Here is a 22,967-nt window from a genome sequence, read left to right on the forward strand (position 1 = left end):
GACTGTATCTGGACATGCCCCCAGCCATCAACTCGGAACTCAAAAACATTTTTTGAAAAAGTGGACGTCCTAAATAACATAATTTATCCTGGAATTACTCCAGAAACACTCAACAACACAGACAAACTGCTGTGTAATATCTTTCTAGCCTCAAGAATGAAAACAATAACGAGACACTGACGATCACCTCCAATACCTCCTGGACTGGACCAACAACATCCATCACCTCCAATACCTCCTGGACTGGACCAACAACACCAACAACATCCATCACCTCCAATACCTCCTGGACTGGACCAACAACATCCATCACCCCCAATACCTCCTGGACTGGACCAACAACATCCATCACCTCCAATACCTCCTGGACTGGACCAACAACATCCATCACCTCCAATACCTCCTGGACTGGACCAACAACATCCATCACCTCCAATACTTTCTGGTCTGGACCAACAACATCCATCACCTCCAATACCTCCTGGACTGGACCAACAACATCCATCACCTCCAATACCTCCTGGACTGGACCAACAACATCCATCACCTCCAATACCTCCTGGACTGGACCAACAACATCCATCACCTCCAATACCTCCTGGACTGGACCAACAACATCCATCACCTCCAATACCTCCTGGACTGGACCAACAACATCCATCACCTCCAATACCTCCTGGACTGGACCAACAACACCCATCACCCCCAATACCTCCTGGACTGGACCAACAACATCCATAACCTCCAATACCTCCTGGACTGAACCAACAACATCCAATACCTCCTGGACTGGACCAACAACACCAACAACATCCATCACCTCCAATACCTCCTGGACTGGACCAACAACATCCATCACCTCCAATACCTCCTGGACTGGACCAACAACATCCATCACCCCCAATACCTCCTGGACTGGACCAACAACATCCATCACCTCCAATACCTCCTGGACTGGACCAACAACATCCATCACCTCCAATACCTCCTGGACTGGACCAACAACATCCATCACCTCCAATACCTCCTGGACTGGACCAACAACATCCATCACCTCCAATACCTCCTGGACTGGACCAACAACATCCATCACCTCCAATACCTCCTGGACTGGACCAACAACATCCATCACCTCCAATACCTCCTGGACTGGACCAACAACATCCATCACCTCCAATACCTCCTGGACTGGACCAACAACATCCATCACCTCCAATACCTCCTGGACTGGGACAACAACATCCATCACCTCCAATACCTCCTGGACTGGACCAACAACATCCATCACCTCCAATACCTCCTGGACTGGACCAACAACACCAACAACATCCAATACCTCCTGGACTGGACCAACAACATCCATCACCTCCAATACCTCCTGGACTGGGACAACAACATCCATCACCTCCAATACCTCCTGGACTGGACCAACAACATCCATCACCTCCAATACCTCCTGGACTGGACCAACAACACCAATATCATCCACGACATGGAAAAAAATAAGTGTAAATTTGCCTGAAACTGGACCCTTTTGTAAATAGCTTGACAAAATGAACATCATATATTAACCTAAAGTCAACGGAACCTGTCCAAGCAACAGACCAGATTACAGACCAATGAAACGCACTTAAAGGATGCACATGCAACTGACCAGATTACAGACCAATGAAACGCACTTAAAGGATGCACATGTGAAGAGGGATAACACACCAGGGTGAAGATGGAGGACCTCTCCCATCATCCTAGACAAATGTATATGTTTAAAAAATAAATCAGAATTGTATTTTATTAAATAATATAGGTAAAATGGTTTTATCCTATACTATTGCCTAGAAAAAGACGGTGGTTATTATTTAATGCCCAATAGAAATGAAAATGGTAAATCATGTATTTTGCTGGTGTGGAAGTTTCATTCAGGGTCATATTCGTTAGTCCACACAGTTGCAGAAGGTTTTGCAACAGAAGACAACCCTCCCCCATTTTGTCCCTCCCAGTTTCGGTCCGTTTGCTTCAGTTGAATTTCTATTGAACATGACCCTGATCTCTTTGTTATACTAAATAATCTGTTTTTGACAGGAGAGAGGCCAGACACAGAGGAACCAGAGCCAGAGACGTCCAAACCAGCAAGACCACACCACTGCTCCCTCTGTGGAAAGAGTTTTAGCCAGTTAATGAATCTGAAAAGACACGAGAGAACACACATAGGAGATAAGCCTCATCACTGCTCCCATTGTGGGAAGAGTTTTACCCGATTAGAACACCAGAAAAAACACGAGAGAACACACACAGGAGAGAAACCTTTCCACTGCTCCCAGTGCGGAAATAATTTTACCCGGTTAGGGAGCCTGAATGAGCATAAGAGAATTCACACAGGAGAGAAACCTTTCCACTGTTCCCTGTGTGGAAAGAATTTTACCTGGTTAGCAAGCCTGAATGAGCATAAGAAAATTCACACAGGAGAGAAACCTTTCCACTGCTCCCAGTGTGGAAAGAATTTTGCCCGGTTATGGAACCTAAAGGAGCATGAAAGAATACACACTGGAGAGAAAATATACAAATGTTCTCAATGTGGAAAGAGTTTTACCTGGTTAGGTGATCTGAAAAGACATAAGAGGACACACACAGGAGAGAAGCCTTAGCAATGCTCCCACTGTGGAAAGAGATTCACCCGGGCATGAGGGAACACGCAGACAAGAAAGCCTTACCACTGTACCCCAGATGGAGAGAGATTTACCCAGTTAGGGAAAGACCATGAGGGAACACACAGACAAAAAGCCTTACCGCTGCTCCCAGGGTGTAGAGCGATATCAAATCACATGGACCTGAAGTTCACAAGAGAACACACTGCTCTGACATTTGTATTCTATATATTAAATGTGTTTTTTGTTAAATGCCACATTAACTCAATTATACAGAATATAATAAAACAAACGTTTTTTTTTATATACACATGAATTGAATATCTTGTATGTCTGTTTTAAATGTAGAATAAACCATCAGTTTGAATGAATACTCTCTCAAACTCTGTCTCTCTGTGTGTTTCATCTGTATGTGGAGGAGTAATAACACCTGAACACTAGCTACAGTGGGGGAGGGGGAGGGGGGGGGGGGTACACAGAGCTGATCCATAAGAAAGGTTCTACAGAGGTTCTACTGTTTCCCCCCCCCCCCCCCCAGAAAATAATCTGATAGGATCATTCTGATCCCGATGCCACAATATCACAGAATCACAGAGGCTGTCACAGTGGTAGAGGAGGAGAAATAATCATTCAGAATGAAAAAAGGGAGGAAGAGGAGGCTGTTATAGTGAAAGAAGAACCTTTAGAGAGGAAGAGGAGGCTGTCACATTGAAAGAAGAAGATGAGGATTTCATAGTGAAAGAAGAGGAAAGGTCCTTTTGGAGTGAAAGACGAAGAGGAGACTGGAGATCTGATAAACACTAGTGAGTACTATCTCAAAAACAGGAGCACAAACTTTGCCATTGTTCAACTAATGTATGATTTTTAATAAGAGGCGTTCTACTGACGTTTTACACTTGAATATGTTATTCAGGGGTGCGTTCAGTGAGAGAACAGTGTTCAGCGTTTAATTAAACTGTGTGATTGGTGTCCCAGAGATTGTGCTTTCAAATGGTCACATCCATATTAAAGGAGAAATGTGCTTTTTAAATTAAAAAAATATATATATACAGCCAAATTTATATTTATTTATAGAAGGGTCGAGACACTTGTTTTTGCGATTTCACTTGTTCTTGAGAAACTTACCCCAACCATTGATTAATTACCCCAACCATTGATTAATTACCCCAACCATTGATTAATTACCCCAACCATTGATTGGTTGATTAGGGATGGACACAGTTATTAAGCTTACCTCTTAAGCTTACCCCCTACTTTTTCGAACATTCTGTTAAAAATCGCGCAACATTTCAGCGTCCTGCTACTCATGCCAGGAATATAGTATATGCATATGATTAGTATGTGTGGATAGAAAACACTCTGAAGTTTCTAAAACTGGTTAAATCACGGCTGTGACTATAACAGAGCGTGTGTTTCATCGAAAAGCGCAAGAAAAACTGGTCACTGAAAGCTGAAAATAATATCCATGCGCCACTTGCATGTATTGTTTAAAGGACACCAAATTAAATATGGACACGGATGCAATTCCTACAGCTTCCACACGATGTCGCCATTGTCGTCATTTTCCTGAGAGTTATTTCTTGGGAAAACGAAGGAGAGGGATTCCATTTCTTCCGGTCTCCGACAGGATGTTTTGGAAGAGAGATTTCCGACCATGATTTGAAGACGTGGAGCTATTGAATACACATCGCCCCGTGATCAATTTGATAGATTATAAACGTTTACTAATACCTAAAGTTGGATTACAAAAGTATTTCGAAGTGTTTTGTGAAAGTTTATCGTCAACTTTTTTAATTAAAAAAAATGACGCAGCGTTTTGAAACAATGTTTTTTTCTGAATTACACAGTTTCCATAGATGGCTATTTTGGGTATATATGGACCGATTTAATCGAAAAAAAGACCCAATAGTGATGTTTATGGGGCATATAGGAGTGCTAAGAAAGAAGCTCGTCAAAGGTAATGAATGTTTTATATTTTATTTCTGCGTTTTTGTGTAGCGCCGGCTACGCTAATTATTTTGTTTACGTCCCCTTCAGGCATTTTGGGGTGTTGCATGCTATCAGATAATAGCTTCTCATGCTTTCGCCGAAAAGCATTTTAAAAATCTGACTTGTTGGCTAGATTCACAACGAGTGTAGCTTTAATTCAATACCCTGCATGTGTATTTTAATGAACGTTTGAGTTTTAACGAGTACATTTAGCATTTAGCGTAGTGCATTTGCATTTCCAGGTGCCTACTTGAGACGTCTGCGTCTCAAGTAGGATCAAAAGGTTTTAATATTCTTTACATTAAATAACCTTACCCCCTCTGTGACATTTCTCCATGCAAGGATACAAGGATAGACCACGACAGTTTCATGAGTGCGCCCTGTAAAATATACATACCGGTAGCCGACACACTTTTCATACGTGTAGCTTGTTCTTGTCAGCCAAGCAGCTCTACAGTCAGAGACTCCATGTGAATTACAATTACCGAATGAAGTTGGTTAAATGACAAAGAGTCGGCTACAATGACCAACCAACAGGTATGCTGTTGTTTAGTCTGAATGGAGTTGTTGTAGACATGGACAGGTAAGGATACAAAATAGCCTCATTTAGCCTCGCTAGCTTCTTCACACTGCAGCTTTAAAGTCAGAGGCTCCATGTGAAAAAAGTATGGATATTAGTTCTATAGGGAAATCATTTCAAATGCCCTCCTCTACCATCTATTAATTTCCTCCTCCTTGTTGTGCAGTAGGGGGGTTCTGAACTAACATGGACATCGGCTCCAAAAACACCCAAATACGTCTTTTTAGGAAAAAATTACGACTAAATAACGACTAGATGATGTCTGTATCATGTAGGGTTCAGAGGTCATGGAGTCTGACAGTATAATGACTAGATGATGTCTGTATCATGTAGGGGTCATGGGGTCTGACAGGAGGCATGTAGAGGTCAGAAAAGGGCCTAAAATGGCCACTTTCATCCTGATTTTCTCAGAAAGAGAATCTGAGATAACAAAAATATTATCTTGGGGTGGAATCTGCCTCTTATCGTGTGAAAGTTTAATTCAGGGTCATATTCATTAGTCCACACTGTAGCAAAAGGTGTTGCAAACAGAAGACAAAAACCCTCCCTGTTTCATCCCCATTTCAGACCACTTGCTTCTGTTTAATTTCTATTGAACAGACCCTGATCTAGCTGTTAAACTAAATAATCTGTCTTTGGCAGGAGAGAGACCCGACTCAGAGGAACCAGAGCCAGAGATGTCCAAACCAGCAAGACGACTCCACTGCTCTCTGTGTGGAAATAGTTTCACCCGGTTAGACAGCCTGAAACGACATGAAAAAACACACACAGGAGAGAAGCCTCATCACTGCTCCCACTGTGGAAAGCAATTTAGCCAGTTAGTGAACCTGAAAGAACATAATAAATTGCACACAGAGGAGAAGCCTTACCATTGCTCCCTGTGCGAACAGCGTTTTAAACGATTAGGGCACCTGAAAAGACATGAGAGAACACACATAGGAGATAAGCCTCATCACTGCTCCCAGTGTGGGAAGACTTTTACTCGATTAGAACACCAGAAAGAACATGAGAGAACACACACAGAAGAGAAACCTTTTCAATGCTCCCAATGTGGAAAGAATTTCACCCGTTCAGAACACAAGACAGAACATGAGAGAACACACACAGGAGAGAAACCTTTCCACTGCTCACAGTGTGGGAAGAATTTTACCCGTTTAGGGAGCCTGAATGAACATAGAAAAATTCACACAGGCGAGAAACCTTTCCACTGCTCCCAGTGTGGAAAGAATTTTACCCGGTTATGGAACCTGAAAACGCATAAGAGAATGCACACGGGGGAGAAGGCTTACCACTGCACCCAGTGTGGAAAGAGTTTTAGGTGGTTATGGAACCTAAAGGAGCATGAAAGAATACACACCGGAGAGAAGATTTACCAATGTTCTCAATGTGGAAAGAGTTTTACCTGGTTAGGTGACCTGAAAAGACACGAGAGGACACACACAGGAGATAAGCCTCATCAATGCTTCCATTGTGGAAAGAGTTTTACAGAGTTAGGTAGCCTGGAAAAACACAGGGGACTGCACACCGGAGAGAAGCCCTACCACCGCTCCCAATGTGAAAATGTTTTTACCCAGGTAAGACATCTGAAAAGACATGAGAGGACACACACAGGAGAGAGGCCTTTCCACTGCTCTCTGTGCAGAAAGAGTTTTTCAGAGTTAGGGAATCTGAAAAGACATGAGAGGACACACACAGGAGAGAAGCCTTAGCAATGCTTTCAATGTGGAAAGAGATTTATCCTGGTTGGGAGCATGAAAATACATAAGAAAATTAATTCTGGAGAGAAGCCTCATCAATGCTCTTTGTGTGGAAAGAGATTTACCTGGTTAAGGCGACTGAGAGAACATGAAAAAATCCAAACCTGATAAAATGTTCTCAATGCTCCCAGTGTGGAAAGATATTTACCCAGTTAGGGAAAGACCATGAGAGAACACGCAGACAAGAAGCCTTACCACTGTACCCCAGGTGGAAAGAGATTTCAAATCACATTGACCTAAAGTTCAGCACACACACTGCTCCGACATTTGACTTCTATTTTTTTTTTTTTTTTATGTGTGTGTTTTTTTATGCCACATTAACTAAATTATTTTAAAACCATGAATTGAATATTTAGTATGTTTGTTTAAAATGTAGAGTACGTCAGTCTGAATGAACACACTCTCAAACTCTGTCTCTGTGTGTTTTCTCTGTGTGTGTTTCATCTGCGTGTCTTTCCTCCAGCACTACAGATAATCAAGTGATGCATTTGTTCCATTGTTAACATCTGTATCCTACAGAGCCTTTAAAGGGAATAGTCTGTTCACATCCAGACAAGACATACAGGTAGTGGTGGAGTATTAATACCTGGGTGTGGTTCAGGGACATACAGGTAGTAGAGGAGTATTAATACCTGGGTGTTGTTCAGGGACATAGAGGTAGTGGTGGAGTATTAATACCAGGGTGTTGTTCAGGGACATACAGGTAGTGGTGGAGTATTAATACCTGGGTGTTGTTCAGGGACATACAGGTAGTAGAGGAGTATTAATACCAGGGTGTTGTTCAGGGACATACAGGTAGTGGTGGAGTATTAATACCAGGGTGTTGTTCAGGGACAAGACATACAGGTAGTAGAGGAGTATTAATGCCTGGGTGTTGTTCAGGGACATACAGGTAGTAGAGGAGTATTAATACCAGGGTGTTGTTCAGGGACATACAGGTAGTGGTGGAGTATTAATACCAGGGTGTTGTTCAGGGACATACAGGTAATAGAGGAGTATTAATACCAGGGTGTTGTTCAGGGACATACAGGTAGTAGAGGAGTATTAATACCAGGGTGTTGTTCAGGGACATACAGGTAGTGGTGGAGTATTAATACCAGGGTGTTGTTCAGGGACATACAGGTAATAAAGGAGTATTAATACCAGGGTGTTGTTCAGGGACATACAGGTAGTAGAGGAGTATTAATACCAGGGTGTTGTTCAGGGACATACAGGTAGTGGTGGAGTATTAATACCAGGGTGTTGTTCAGGGACAAGACATACAGGTAGTGGTGGAGTATTAATACCTGGGTGTTGTTCAGGGACATAGAGGTAGTAGAGGAGTATTAATACCTGGGTGTTGTTCAGGGACATAGAGGTAGTGGTGGAGTATTAATACCTGGGTGTTGTTCAGGGACATACAGGTAGTGGTGGAGTATTAATACCTGGGTGTTGTTCAGTGACGTAGAGGAGTATTAATACCTGGGTGTTGTTCAGGGACATAGAGGTAGTAGAGGAGTATTAATACCTGGGTGTTGTTCAGGGACATACAGGTAGTAGAGGAGTATTAATACCTGGGTGTTGTTCAGGGACAAGACATACAGGTAGTGGTGGAGTATTAATACCTGGGTGTTGTTCAGGGACATACAGGTAGTGGTGGAGTATTAATACCTGGGTGTTGTTCAGGGACATACAGGTAGTAGAGGAGTATTAATACCTGGGTGTTGTTCAGGGACAAGACATACAGGTAGTGGTGGAGTATTAATGCCTGGGTGTTGTTCAGGGACATAGAGGTAGTAGAGGAGTAGTAATACCTGGGTGTTGTTCAGGGACATAGAGGTAGTAGAGGAGTATTACTACCTGGGTGCTGTTCAGGGACAAGACATACAGGTAGTAGAGGAGTATTAATGCCTGGGTGTTGTTCAGGGACATAGAGGTAGTAGAGGAGTATTAATACCTGGGTGTTGTTCAGGGACATAGAGGTAGTAGAGGAGTATTAATACCTGGGTGTTGTTCAGGGACATAGAGATAGTAGAGGAGTATTAATACCAGGGTGTTGTTCAGGGACAAGACATACAGGTAGTGGTGGAGTATTAATGCCTGGGTGTTGTTCATGGACAATAAGGCTGAATGATAATCACTAGTGAGTTCAGCAGCACAATAAGGCTGAATGATAATCACTAGTGGGTCCAGTGTCAATAAGGCTGAATGATAATCACTAGTGGGTCCAGGGGTACAATAAGGCTGAATGATAATCACTAGTGGGTCCAGTGTCAATAAGGCTGAATGATAATCACTAGTGAGTTCAGCAGCACAATAAGGCTGAATGATAATCACTAGTGGGTCCAGAGGTACAATAAGGCTGAATGATAATCACTAGTGGGTCAGGGGTACAATAAGGCTGAATGATAATGACTAGTGGGTCCAGGGGTACAATAAGGCTGAATGATAATCACTAGTGGGTCCAGGGGTACAATAAGGCTGAATGATAATCACTAGTGGGTCCAGGGGTACAATAAGGCTGAATGATAATCACTAGTGGGTCCAGTGTCAATAAGGCTGAATGATAATCACTAGTGGGTCCAGGGGTACAATAAGGCTGAATGATAATCACTAGTGGGTCCAGGGGTACAATAAGGCTGAATGATAATCACTAGTGGGTCCAGGGGTACAATAAGGCTGAATGATAATCACTAGTGGGTCCAGTGTCAATAAGGCTGAATGATAATCACTAGTGGGTCCAGAGGTACAATAAGGCTGAATGATAATCACTAGTGGGTCAGGGGTACAATAAGGCTGAATGATAATGACTAGTGGGTCCAGGGGTACAATAAGGCTGAATGATAATCACTAGTGGGTCCAGGGGTACAATAAGGCTGAATGATAATCACTAGTGGGTCCAGGGGTACAATAAGGCTGAATGATAATCACTAGTGGGTCCAGTGTCAATAAGGCTGAATGATAATCACTAGTGGGTCCAGGGGTACAATAAGGCTGAATGATAATCACTAGTGGGTCCAGGGGTACAATAAGGCTGAATGATAATCACTAGTGGGTCCAGGGGTACAATAAGGCTGAATGATAATCACTAGTGGGTCCAGTGTCAATAAGGCTGAATGATAATCACTAGTGAGTTCAGCAGCACAATAAGGCTGAATGATAATCACTAGTGGGTCCAGAGGTACAATAAGGCTGAATGATAATCACTAGTGGGTCAGGGGTACAATAAGGCTGAATGATAATCACTAGTGGGTCCAGGGGTACAATAAGGCTGAATGATAATCACTAGTGGGTCCAGGGGTACAATAAGGCTGAATGATAATCACTAGTGGGTCCAGGGGTACAATAAGGCTGAATGATAATCACTAGTGGGTCCAGTGTCAATAAGGCTGAATGATAATCACTAGTGGGTCCAGGGGTACAATAAGGCTGAATGATAATCACTAGTGGGTCCAGGGGTACAATAAGGCTGAATGATAATCACTAGTGGGTCCAGGGGTACAATAAGGCTGAATGATAATCACTAGTGGGTCCAGTGTCAATAAGGCTGAATGATAATCACTAGTGGGTCCAGTGTCAATAAGGCTGAATGATAATCACTAGTGGGTCCAGGGGTACAATAAGGCTGAATGATAATCACTAGTGGGTCCAGTGTCAATAAGGCTGAATGATAATCACTAGTGGGTCCAGTGTCAATAAGGCTGAATGATAATCACTAGTGGGTCCAGTGTCAATAAGGCTGAATGATAATCACTAGTGGGTCCAGTGTCAATAAGGCTGAATGATAATCACTAGTGGGTCCAGGGGTACAATAAGGCTGAATGATAATCACTAGTGGGTCCAGCAGGCCTGTCTACAATAGTTACGGATACAAGTATCCTTCCTGTGTGTGTATTTGTTTTCTTTCCTTCTGCCCTAGTCAAAGGTGTCACTCATCAGTCACCAATCAAAAGACACCCTAACCCTAACCCAATCAAAAGACACACCTGCTCCTTTTCCCTTACCCAATCACCCCCCCTAACCCTAACCCTAACCCTAACCCTAACCCCAGACTGCAGGGCCAAAGGGGTTCGTAACAACACTGGACAATCAAATCAAAGTTTATTTGTCATAAAACAGTAGCGAGGCCACATACAGGCACAGGTTAGTCGGGCTGACTGAGGTAGTATGTACATGTAGATATGGTTAAAGTGACTATGTGTATATGATCATATTTATTGTCTGCAGTTGTATTGACGTCATTTGTATGCTTGTTATGTGTATTATGTACATAGAGCCGCATACAGAATTTCCCAGTGGGCATGATAAAGTCATGATCTTATCTTGTGTAGAGGAAAATCTTTGCTGTAAGAGGTAAGAGAAAAACGTATTTGTTCATTTTTCAAATGATTTGTTATGGTTTTCTTTTTTTTAGTGAATAACTGCTTTGCCAACTCCAATCAGCAGATGGCGACTTAAGTATTTCAGGTGATGCTCCTTGTGTGACGTATAATCTAGTGGACGGAACGCTTCTGCAACAACAACTCGGCTACTGATGCAGCCAGTTCCGTATCTTACTCGTCAACATAAAACCGACAAAATTCAAGCTTCATTGTCCGTATTTGTGTATATTAATCTGTGTTTTTATCGCATTATTTGCATATCTCCTAGTTAAATTGTAAAATAGCTTGTTAGATTTACCAATTCGTTAAGATTGATGCTTAGCCTAGTACTAGGCTCGTCGCTAATTCTAGCTAGCTTTCATCCCCGATCTAGGAGTGAAGTTGAGTCCGCTATCCTCGCTCGACCATGAGCTCACTAAGCTACTCCCTCCCTGCTAAAGAAGAAGAGGTCGGATGGACGGAGAAAGAAGATCTGAACATTGTCGTGAAAGAAGACGAGGAAGTGAAAGACGAGAAAGAGCCTTTTGGAGTGAAAGAGGAAGAGGGGATAGAGGCTGTCACAGTGGAAGGAGAGGAGGAGGTAGAAGCTTTCAGAATGAAAAAGGAGGAAGATGAGGCTATCACATTGAAAGAAGAGGAGGATGTTACCGTGAAATACGAGAAAGAGCCTTTAGGACTGAAACACGAAGATGGGATAGAGGCTGTCACAGTGGAAGAGGAGGAGGTAGAAGCTTTCAGAATGAAAAAGGAGGAAATCACATTGAAAGAAGAAGATGAGTATTTTATAGTGAAAGAAGAGAAAGGACCTTTTGGAGTGAAAGACGAAGAGGAGGCTGGAGATCTGATTAACACTAGTGAGTACTATCTCAAAAACAAGAGCACCATCTTTGCCATTGTTCAACTAATGTATGATTTTTAATAAGAGGCGTTCTACTGACGTTTTACACTTGAATATGTTATTCAGGGGTGCGTTCAGTGAGAGAGAACAGTGTTCGGCGTTTAATTAAACTGTGTGATTGGTGTCCCGGAGATTGTGCTTTCAAATGGTCACATCCATATTAAAGGAGAAATGTGCCTTTTACATGTTTTTTATATACAACTAAATGTATATTTTTTATGTAAATGGCATGTTATAGAAGGGTCCAGACACTTGTTCTTGATTATTTACCCCAACCATTCATTAATTACCCCAACCATTGATTATTTACCCCAACCATTCATTAATTACCCCAACCATTGATTATTTACCCCAACCATTGATTATTTACCCCAACCATTCATTAATTACCCCAACCATTCATTAATTACCCCAACCATTCATTAATTACCCCAACCATTCATTAATTACCCCAACCATTCATTAATTACCCCAACCATTGATTATTTACCCCAACCATTGATTAATTACCCCAACCATTCATTAATTACCCCAATCATTGATTAATTACCCCAATCATTGATTAATTACCCCAACCATTCATTAATTACCCCAACCATTCATTAATTACCCCAACCATTGATTAATTACCCCAACCATTCATTAATTACCCCAATCATTGATTAATTACCCCAACCATTGATTAATTACCCCAACCATTGATTAATTACCCCAACCATTGATTAATTACCCCAACCATTGATTAATTACCCCAACCATTGATTAATTACCCCAACCATTGATTGGTTAATTAGGGATGGACACAGTTATTTTAATATTCTTTACATTAAATAACCTTACACCCTCTGTGACATTTCTCCATGCAAGGATACAAGGATAGACCATGACAGTTTCATGAGTACGCCCTGTAAAATATACATACCGGTAGCCGACACACTTTTCATACGTGTAGCTTCTTCTTGTCAGCCAATCAAAGCAGCTCTACAGTCAGAGACTCCATGCGAATTACAATTACGGAATGAAGTTGGTTAAATGACAAAGAGTCGGCTACAATGACCAACCAACCGGTAGGCTGCTGTTTAATCTGAATGGAGTTGTTGTAGACATGGACAGGTAAGGCAGAGAAATAGCCTCATTTAGCCTCGCTAGCTTCTTCACACTGCAGCTTTAAAGTCAGAGGCTCCATGTGAAAAAATCTATATAGTGAAATCATTTCAAATGCCCTCCTCTACCATCCATTCATTTCCTCCTCCTTGTTGTGCAGTATGGAGGTTCTGAACAAACATGGACAACGGCACCAAAAACACCCAAATATGTATTTTTAGGAACTGAAAAAAAATGTCAGTATCGTGATGTTGGACACATGAACTTTATCCGCGTTATATTCCATTTTGTTTTGCGACTCGAGCGATACCTCTCCGTCCATTCTACAGGTAACTGCCAAAATATCGGAAACACTTGATGAAATGAGAGATACAAAGTGCACTTTAAATGCAAAAGTCTGTGAACACCCCTTCAAATGAGTGGATTCTGATATTTCTGCCACACCTTTTGCTGACAGGTGTATAAAAATCGAGCACACAGCCATGCAATCTCCATAGACAAACATTGGCAGTAGAATGGCCTTACTGAAGAGCTCAGTGACTTTCAACGTGGCACCTTTCTAACAAGTCAGTTCATCAAATGTCTGTCTTGTTAGAGCTGCCCCAGTCAACTGTAAGTGCTGTTATTCTGCCCTGCTAGAGCTGTCCTGGTCAACTGGAAGTGCTGTTATTGTTACGTGGAAACACCTAGGAGCAACAACGGCTCAGCCGCGAGTGGTAGGCCACACAAGCTCACAGAAAGGGATCGCCGAGTGTTGTAGCGTGTAAAAATCCACTGTCCTCGGTTCCAACACTCAATACAGAGTTCCAAACTTCCTCTGGATGCAACGTCAGCCCAATAACTGTTTGTCGGGACACTTCATGAAATTGGTTTCCATGGCCAAACAGCTGCACACAAGCCTAAGATCACCATGCGCAATGGCAAGCGTCGGCTGGAGTGGTGTAAAGCTCGTCCCCATGGGACTCTGGAGCAGTGGAAACACGTTCTCTGTAGTGATGAATCACCATCTGGCAGTCCGACGGACAAATCGTGGGTTTGGCAGATGCCAGGAGAACGCTACCTGCCTGAATACATAGTGGCTACTGTAAAGTTTGGTGGAGGAGGAATAATGGTTTGTGCCTGTTTTTTCGTGGTTCAGGCCTCTTAGTTCCAGAGAAGGTCAATCTTAACGCTACAACAATGACATTCTAGCCGATTCTGTGCTTCCAACTTTGTGGCAATAGTTTGGGAAGGCCCTTTCCTGTTTTCAACATGACAATGCACCCGTGCAAAGTCCATACAGAAATGGTTTGTTGAGATCGGTGTGGAAGATCTTGACTGGCCTGCACAGAGCCCTATAACCTAAACCCCATCGAACACCTTTGGGATGAATTGTAAAACCGACTGCGAGCCAGGCTTAACCGCTCAACATCAGTGCCCGACCTCACTAATGCTCTTGTTGCTGAATGGAAGCAAGTCCCCACAGCAATGTTCCAACATCTCATGGGAAACTCTTCCACTAGATGGAAGGCTTTCCAAGAGGCTGTTATAGCAGCAAAGGGGGGACCAACTCCATATTAATGCCCAGGATTTTGGAATGAGATGTTGGATGAGCAGGTGTCCACATACTTTTGTTAATGTAGTGTATCAATTTTTGTTGTTGTTGGTCTGTGTTTTTGTTTTTACACATCTGAATGGTGGGTCTCAAAAGATACCTCAATTGGTGGGTCACGAAGCAACAAAAAAGTGTATTTAAGCATTAACAAACACACTGTGTGTGACAGACAGACACGTTGGCTGCATCAGAATACCCCAAAGGAAGGTTCCTTAGTGGCTAGATTATTAGAACCATAATCTACAGGTAAAGTTATAAGGTAAGGAGCTGCATCTTTTGGACTATTCGGATTCAGCCACTCACCATACAGCCCAGGAAGGGTAGCCTAGTGGTTAGAGTGTAGGGACGGCAGGTTAGCCTAGTGGTTAGAGTGTAGGGGCGGCAGGTTAGCCTAGTGGTTAGAGTGTAGGGACGGCAGGTTAGCCTAGTGGTTAGAGCGTAGGGACGGCAGGTTAGCCTAGTGGTTAGAGCGTAGGGACGGCAGGTTAGCCTAGTGGTTAGAGCGTAGGGATGGCAGGTTAGCCTAGTGGTTAGAGCGTAGGGACGGCAGGTTAGCCTAGTGGTTAGAGCGTAGGGACGGCAGGTTAGCCTAGTGGTTAGAGTGTAGGGACGGCAGGTTAGCCTAGTGGTTAGAGTGTAGGGACGGCAGGTTAGCCTAGTGGTTAGAGTGTAGGGACGGCAGGTTAGCCTAGTGGTTAGAGTGTAGGGACGGCAGGTTAGCCTAGTGGTTAGAGTGTAGGGACGGCAGGGTAGCCTAGTGGTTAGAGTGTAGGGACGGCAGGGTAGCCTAGTGGTTAGAGTGTAGGGACGGCAGGGTAGCCTAGTGGTTAGATTGTAGGGACGGCCGGGTAGCCTAGTGGTTAGAGTGTAGGGGCGGCAGGGTAGCCTAGTGGTTAGAGTGTAGGGACGGCAGGGTAGCCTAGTGGTTAGAGCGTTGGACTCGCAACTGGAAGGTTGCAAGTTCCAATCACCGAGCTGACAAGGTACAAATCTGTCGTTCTGCCCCTGCTAACCCACTGTTCCTAGGCCGTCATTGAAAATAAGAATTTGTTATTTAACTGATTTGCCTAGTTAAATAAAGGTGAAATAAAAAAATCCCACAAGTTCATTGATGAATTCGCATGCAACATTGGCATATATTCTCACTCCTAAAATCCCCCCCAATCCTCATATATTCTCACTCCTAAAATCTCCCCAGGTGCGCCATTCTATCAAACCTCATTGTACATATTTGTTAATATGGTCCTCCTGACTACCAAATAAGATTTGAAGAGAAGAGTTGATATCGCAAATGTTTTTCAATCCAATGAAACGTGATTTTCCCCTTAATCAGTTTTTGAAAAGGTTTGTCGGTGCGCTCACTAGGAATCTGCTGTTTATATGTTCAGATATACAATGGGGTCCGAAATGATTGACTCTTGATAAAGATGAGTAAAAAAAGATTGTAAAATAAATACAGATATTGAGCTATATTGTGTGCTAAAAAAAAGGGAAATGATATGTCTAATACAATTGTTCGGAGAAAGATAAATGATTAAATCCCATATTTTCAGTACCTTTCAATACCTCACCTTATGAGGAAAACAGCGCTGAGACTTTTTTCTAAAATGTTTTATGTGATCGTCGAAGATCCTTTCCAATGTGTTCAACAGTCTTTCCAGCTTCAGTTTGAAGGGATTGTGTTACCCATGTTATCCGTGTTGGCCGTGTTGGCTAGCTCCTCCGAACAGTGTCCTGACGAGAGAGCACATGTTCTATGCCAGGCAAAATCACGCATCATTAGCTTATTGTTATGGATGTATCACAAGTAAATGTCACAAGAAAACATCTTAAACAAACGCAAACGCAGCTACTTTGTTGTCGTTCTGTTTGACGTGACCGTGTTAGCCATAGTTGGCTAGCTCGCAAGCGAGGGATAAGAAACATTACAAATGAGCGACCGCGTTGCATCCGTAGATAGACAACTAAAAGAAGTGGGTCGCGTCTCCCGGCAATTTAACCGATAGGATGAATGACCATTCGGCTTGTCTAGCAGCCATAGATTTGTGTCGGGATTATATCTCATGGAAGGATTAAACACAATGAATACATTCATTAAAATATTTATATAAAATATTTATATATATTATATTAATATTTATAAAATATGTCAATCATTATTTCGATATGTCGGTATCCCGTTGTATAAACGTGATAATGCCCACGAAGATGGCGTTTGGAGGATATATTGGCACGATATATAGACAGAGACGGAACAACTGTGTCAATATAACTTTCAAACACTGTCTTCTCAGACGTTATCACTTTAACACTACAGCCACTCTGTGATGAAGCACTCTGCTGGTCAATATTTACATTTCAGGCATTTAGCAGACTCTCTGATCCAGAGACTTACAGTACTGAGTCATTTAGCAGACTCTCTGATCCAGAGACTTACAGTACTGAGTCATTTAGCAGACTCTCTGATCCAGAGACTTACAGTACTGAGTCATTTAGCAGACTCTCTGATCCAGAGACTTACGGTACTGAGTCATTTAGCAGACTCTCTGATCCAGAGACTTAGGGTACTGAGTCATTTAGCCGACTCTCTGATCCAGAGACTTACAGTACTGAGTCATTTAGCAGATGCTCTTATCCAGGGAGACTTACAGTACTGAGTCATTTAGCAGACTCTTATCCAGGGAGACTTACAGTACTGAGTCATTTAGCAGACTCTCTTATCTAGACAGACTTACAGTACTGAGTCATTTAGCAGACGCTCTGATCCAGAGAGACTTACAGTACTGAGTCATTTAGCAGATTCTCTTATCTAGAGAGACTTACAATACTGCATTCATATTATTAAGATAGCTAGGTGAGACAACAAGATATCACAATCATAACAAATACATTTTCCCTCAACAACGTAGTTATCAGCAAAATCAGTGTAAGCGAAGGAGGGGACATGGGGTTTATTTAAGATACTCTTTAAAAAGGTAGGGTTTCAGATGTTTTCAGAAGATGGGGAGGGACTCTGCTGTTCTGACATCAGGGGAAGCTTGCTCCACCAATGGGGTGCCAGGACAGAGAAGAGCTTTGACTGGGCTGATCGGGAGCTGACCTCCATTAGGGGTGGGAGGGCCAAGAGACCAGAGGTGGCAGAACAGAGTTTTCTGATTGGGTTGTTAAGAACCCTATTCTGATGATAATCCCCTATTGGATTTTGACCTCCTAGGTACCCTCTCTAAGGTCTGAGGTCACCATAAAGCAGGTCTTAGTGATTGGTACATCAACCCATGGGTGTCCTGAAGTGACTCAAATGTAGCGTCTATTCAACCCCCCTCAAGGCAGCATTGATTTAATGTTTTAACCCAGGGAAGGATGAAACAAGGAACTGTTAAGGCCAGAGTATTTAGGTTTGCCCTCCGCTCACGAGGCTGGCAGATTGTTACAAACCTTGCAGAAGAGTCATTTCAGTCTCCCTGTGGATATATTTGTTTAATACAACTCTTAAATATAGAAGTTGTTCAGCTAATCTCTTGCATCCATCATAGCCTGAAGGAAGGGAGGAAGAGTTCCTCCTGCTGTTCCGAAAACCAAGCACCAGGGTCTTGAAGATGATGCATTTTATTGAGGGATCTTGTCTAGATTAAACCTTGTAGAAAGTGTTTTATCATGTAGAAGTTTCATTCAGATCTTTCTGTTTAAGCAAATACTCTGTTTGTCTTTTTAGCAGGAGAGAGACCAGACTCTCACCCTGACCGTGGGAAGAGTCCAGACCCAGAGATGACCAAACCAGCAAGAACATACCACTGTTCCCAGTGTGGAAAGAGATTTATTCAGTCATCGCATTTGAAAGAACATGAGAGAATACACACAGGAGAACAGCCATTCCAATGTTCCCAGTGTGGAAAGAGTTTTACAAATGTAGGGAACCTGAAAACGCATGAGATGACGCACACGGGAGAGAAGCCTTTCCACTGCTCCCAGTGTGGAAAAAGGTTTACCCAGTTAGGGAATTTGAAAACACATGAGATGACACACACAGGCGAGAAGCCTTATCACTGCTCCCATTGTGGAAAGAGTTTTAGACACTCAGGGCATCTAAAAGTGCATGAAAGAACACACACAGGAGAGAAGCCATATCAATGCTCCCAGTGTGGAAAGGGTTTTGGACACTCATGGCATCTTAAAGTGCATGAAAGAACACACACTGGAGAGAAGCCGTATCAATGCTCCCAGTGTGGAAAGGGTTTTGGACACTCAGGGCATCTAAAAGTGCATGAAAGAACACACACTGGAGAGAAGCCATATCAATGCTCTCACTGTGGAAAGAGATTTATCCAGTCATTGCACCTGAAAGAGCATAAGAGAAAACACACAGGAGAGAAGCCTTTCCAATGTTCTCAGTGTGGAAAGAGTTTTATCCAGTCATCGCATCTGAAAGAGCATAAGAGGATACACACAGGAGAGAAGCCATTCCAATGCTCTGAGTGTGGAAAGACTTTTAGCCAGATAGGGCAGCTGAAATATCATGAAAGAAAACATACAGGGGAGAAGCCTCATCACTGTTCCCAGTGTGGAAAGGGTTTCAGATACTCAGGGCATCTAAAAGTGCATGAAAGAACACACACTGGAGAGAAGCCGTATCAATGCTCCCAGTGTGGAAAGGATTTTAGACACTCAGGGCATCTTAAAGATCACGAGAAAATACACACAGGAGAACAACCATTCCAATGCTCTCTGTGTGGAAAGAGTTTTACCCATTTAGGGAACCTGAAAATGCATGAGATGACACACACAGGAGAGAAGCCTTTTCACTGCTCCCACTGTGTAAAAAGTTTTACCCAGTTAGGGAACTTGAAAACGCATGAGATGACACACACAGGAGAGAAGCCTTTCCACTGCTCCAAGTGTGAAAAGGGTTTTAGAACCTCTGGGAACCTGAAAACGCATGAAATGTCACACACAGGAGAGAAGCCTTTCCAATGCTCCCAATGTGGAAAGAGTTTTACCCAGTTAGCGAGCCTGAAAAGGCATGAAGGAACACACACGGGATAGAATCCTTTCCAGTGTTCTCAGTGTGGAAAGACATTTTCCTGGTCAGAAAGACCTGAAAATCACACGAGAGAAGAGAGACACTGTTGTGGGTGGCAGAATGTGGGGTGAGCTGTTGTAACTTCTCCAGGTTGATGCTCTGTTCTGTGATGAACTGCATTTCATAAACTACTACGCCTATTACCTGTCTGCACCCTAACACATTGTTGCCATTGTCGTCTGTAACTGTTGCATTAATTAAGTACTATTATCACCTTTCTCTATATGAGGGGACATGCAACTATCTGCATTTTTTTTTAGTTCTTCCCTGACTATGATCAGCGAGACAGATCTCACTTGCTTGTATTTAAGATGTACTATTATCACACCTTAAATAGTCTCTGATCTTTGGGATTGAGTGTGTTCTGACTTTAAAAAAAATTGCAATGGGTTTCTTTGGTTTATGGCCACATGAAATCAAATTGTATGAAAGCTTACTCAAAAAACAGGCCTATTTTGTTAGCCGGACCTTTACGTCTCCAAGCAACAAAAAATAAAAACAGAACATATTTAAAATGTATTTGGCTTTGATTCATTTAGTCACTGTATTTAGTTCATTTGTGTAGAAGTTATCAAGCTAAACATGTATGAAAATGTTACGACGTTGTTATGACAACAGTTGTTGACTGGGAAACCCAGACGCGAGCTGCCCAGTGACGCGAGCTTACCAGACAGGCTAAATGCCTTTTTATAATCGCTTCGAGGCAAGCAACACTGAAGCATGCACGAGAGCACCAGCTGTTCTGGATGACTGAGTGATAACCCTCTCGGTAGCCGATGTGAGCAAGACCTGTAAACAGGTCAACATTCACAAAGCCAGACGAATTACAAGGACGTGTACTCAAAGCATATGCGGACCAACTTGCAAGTGTCTTCACTGACATTTTTAACCTCTTCCTGACCCGAGTCTGTAATACCTACATGTTTCAAGCAGACCACCATAGTCCCTGTGCCGAAGGAAGCGAAGGTAACCTTCCTAAATGATTGCCACCCGTAGCACTCACGTTGGTAACCATGAAGTGCTTTGAAAGGCTGGCCATGGCTCACATCAACAGCATCCTCCCAGATACCCTAGACCCACTCCAATTCGCATATCGCCCAAACAGATCCATAGATAATGCAATCTCAATCGCCCTCCACACTGCCCTTTCCCACCTGGACAAAAGGAACACCTATGTGAGAATGCTGTTCATTGACTATAGCTCAGTGTTCAACACCATAGTGCCCACAAAGCTCATCACTAAGCTAAGGACCCTGGGATTAAATACCTCCCTCTGCAACTGGATCCTTGACTTCCTGACGGGCCGCCCACAGGTGGTAAGGGCAGGCAACAACACGTCTGCATGCTGATCCTTAACTCTGGGGCCCCTCAGGGTTGTGTACTTAGTCCCCTCCTGTACTCCCTGTTCACCCACAACTGCGTGGCCAAACACGACTCCAACACCATCATTAAGTTTGCTGATGACACAACAGTGGTAGGCCTGATCACCGACAACGATGAGACAGCCTATAGGGAGGAAGTCAGAGACCTGGCAGTGTGGTGCCAGGACAACAACCTCTCCCTCAACTGCGACCTGGCCAAGATAAAAGCAAAGCAGTGCAACACAAACAACAACACAGAGTTACACATGGAATTAACAAAATGTACAGTCAATAACACAATAGGAAAGTCTAGATACAGTGTGTGCAAATAAGGTAAGATTAGGGAGGTAAGGCACTAAGGTAAGGCACTAAGGTAAGGCACTAAGGTAAGGCACTAAGGTAAGGCAATAAGGTAAGGCACTAAGGTAAGGCAATAAGGTAAGGCACTAAGGTAAGGCACTAAGGTAAGGCACTAAGGTAAGGCACTAAGGTAAGGCACTAAGGTAAGGCACTAAGGTAAGGCACTAAGGTAAGGCAATAAGGTAAGGCACTAAATAGGTTGTGGGTAAGATGGCATCAGTAGTACTACTACTACTACTACTATCACTACTCAGGTGAGTGAAGCCTGATAGGAACTGGAAGACGCCAAGTAGAGCTACAGTTTAGTACCGTTTTCATTTGGATTTAAGTTACCTGCTACTTCATCATTTTTTGTACCTTTTTAAAGGTGACCATTTTTCACATCAGTTGGAATCTGTTATACCTCACCTGGATTACAGTTCTTTCTTTCACCACCATCCAGGAATCTGTTACACCTCACCTGGATTACAGTTCTTTCTTTCACCACCATCCAGGAATCTGTTACACCTCACCTGGATTACAGTTATTTCTGTTACCACCATCCAGGAATCTGTTACACCTCACCTGGATTACAGTTCTTTCTTTTACCACTTACCATCCAGGAATCTGTTACACCTCACCTGGATTACAGTTCTTTCTTTTACCACTTACCATCCAGGAATCTGTTACACCTCACCTGGATTACAGTTCTTTCTTTTACCACTTACCATCCAGGAATCTGTTACACCTCACCTGGATTACAGTTCTTTCTTTTACCACTTACCATCCAGGAATCTGTTACACCTCACCTGGATTACAGTTCTTTCTTTTACCACTTACCATCCAGGAATCTGTTACACCTCACCTGGATTACAGTTCTTTCTTTCACCACCATCCAGGAATCTGTTACACCTCACCTGGATTACAGTTATTTCTGTTACCACCATCCAGGAATCTGTTACACCTCACCTGGATTACAGTTCTTTCTTTTACCACTTACCATCCAGGAATCTGTTACACCTCACCTGGATTACAGTTCTTTCTTTTACCACTTACCATCCAGGAATCTGTTACACCTCACCTGGATTACAGTTCTTTCTTTTACCACTTACCATCCAGGAATCTGTTACACCTCACCTGGATTACAGTTCTTTCTTTCACCACTTACCATCCAGGAATCTGTTACACCTCACCTGGATTACAGTTATTTCTGTTACCACCATCCAGGAATCTGTTACACCTCACCTGGATTACAGTTCTTTCTT

General features: G+C 42.9%; 2 protein-coding genes across 2 annotated transcripts; both read left to right on the forward strand.

Annotated features, from left to right (window-relative positions):
• The first annotated feature begins 5,826 nt into the window (after positions 1 to 5,826).
• Positions 5,827 to 8,197, forward strand: LOC110495006 (zinc finger protein 436). Its single transcript, XM_036947958.1, has 2 exons — positions 5,827 to 8,090; positions 8,183 to 8,197. The coding sequence occupies exon 1, from the start codon at positions 5,889 to 5,891 to the stop codon at positions 6,918 to 6,920; it is 1,032 nt and encodes a 343-aa protein (XP_036803853.1). The 5' UTR covers positions 5,827 to 5,888; the 3' UTR covers positions 6,921 to 8,090; positions 8,183 to 8,197.
• A 2,905-nt stretch (positions 8,198 to 11,102) lies between these two features.
• Positions 11,103 to 20,519, forward strand: LOC110493338 (gastrula zinc finger protein XlCGF57.1-like). The gene is made up of 2 exons (XM_021567599.2): positions 11,103 to 12,183; positions 18,638 to 20,519. Exons 1-2 carry the CDS (start codon positions 11,736 to 11,738, stop codon positions 19,963 to 19,965), a joined length of 1,776 nt encoding a protein of 591 aa, XP_021423274.2. The 5' UTR covers positions 11,103 to 11,735; the 3' UTR covers positions 19,966 to 20,519.
• Positions 20,520 to 22,967: the final 2,448 nt, after the last annotated feature.

The sequence above is a fragment of the Oncorhynchus mykiss genome, chromosome 17 (assembly GCF_013265735.2).
Source record: "Oncorhynchus mykiss isolate Arlee chromosome 17, USDA_OmykA_1.1, whole genome shotgun sequence".
Classification (NCBI taxonomy): domain Eukaryota; kingdom Metazoa; phylum Chordata; class Actinopteri; order Salmoniformes; family Salmonidae; genus Oncorhynchus; species Oncorhynchus mykiss.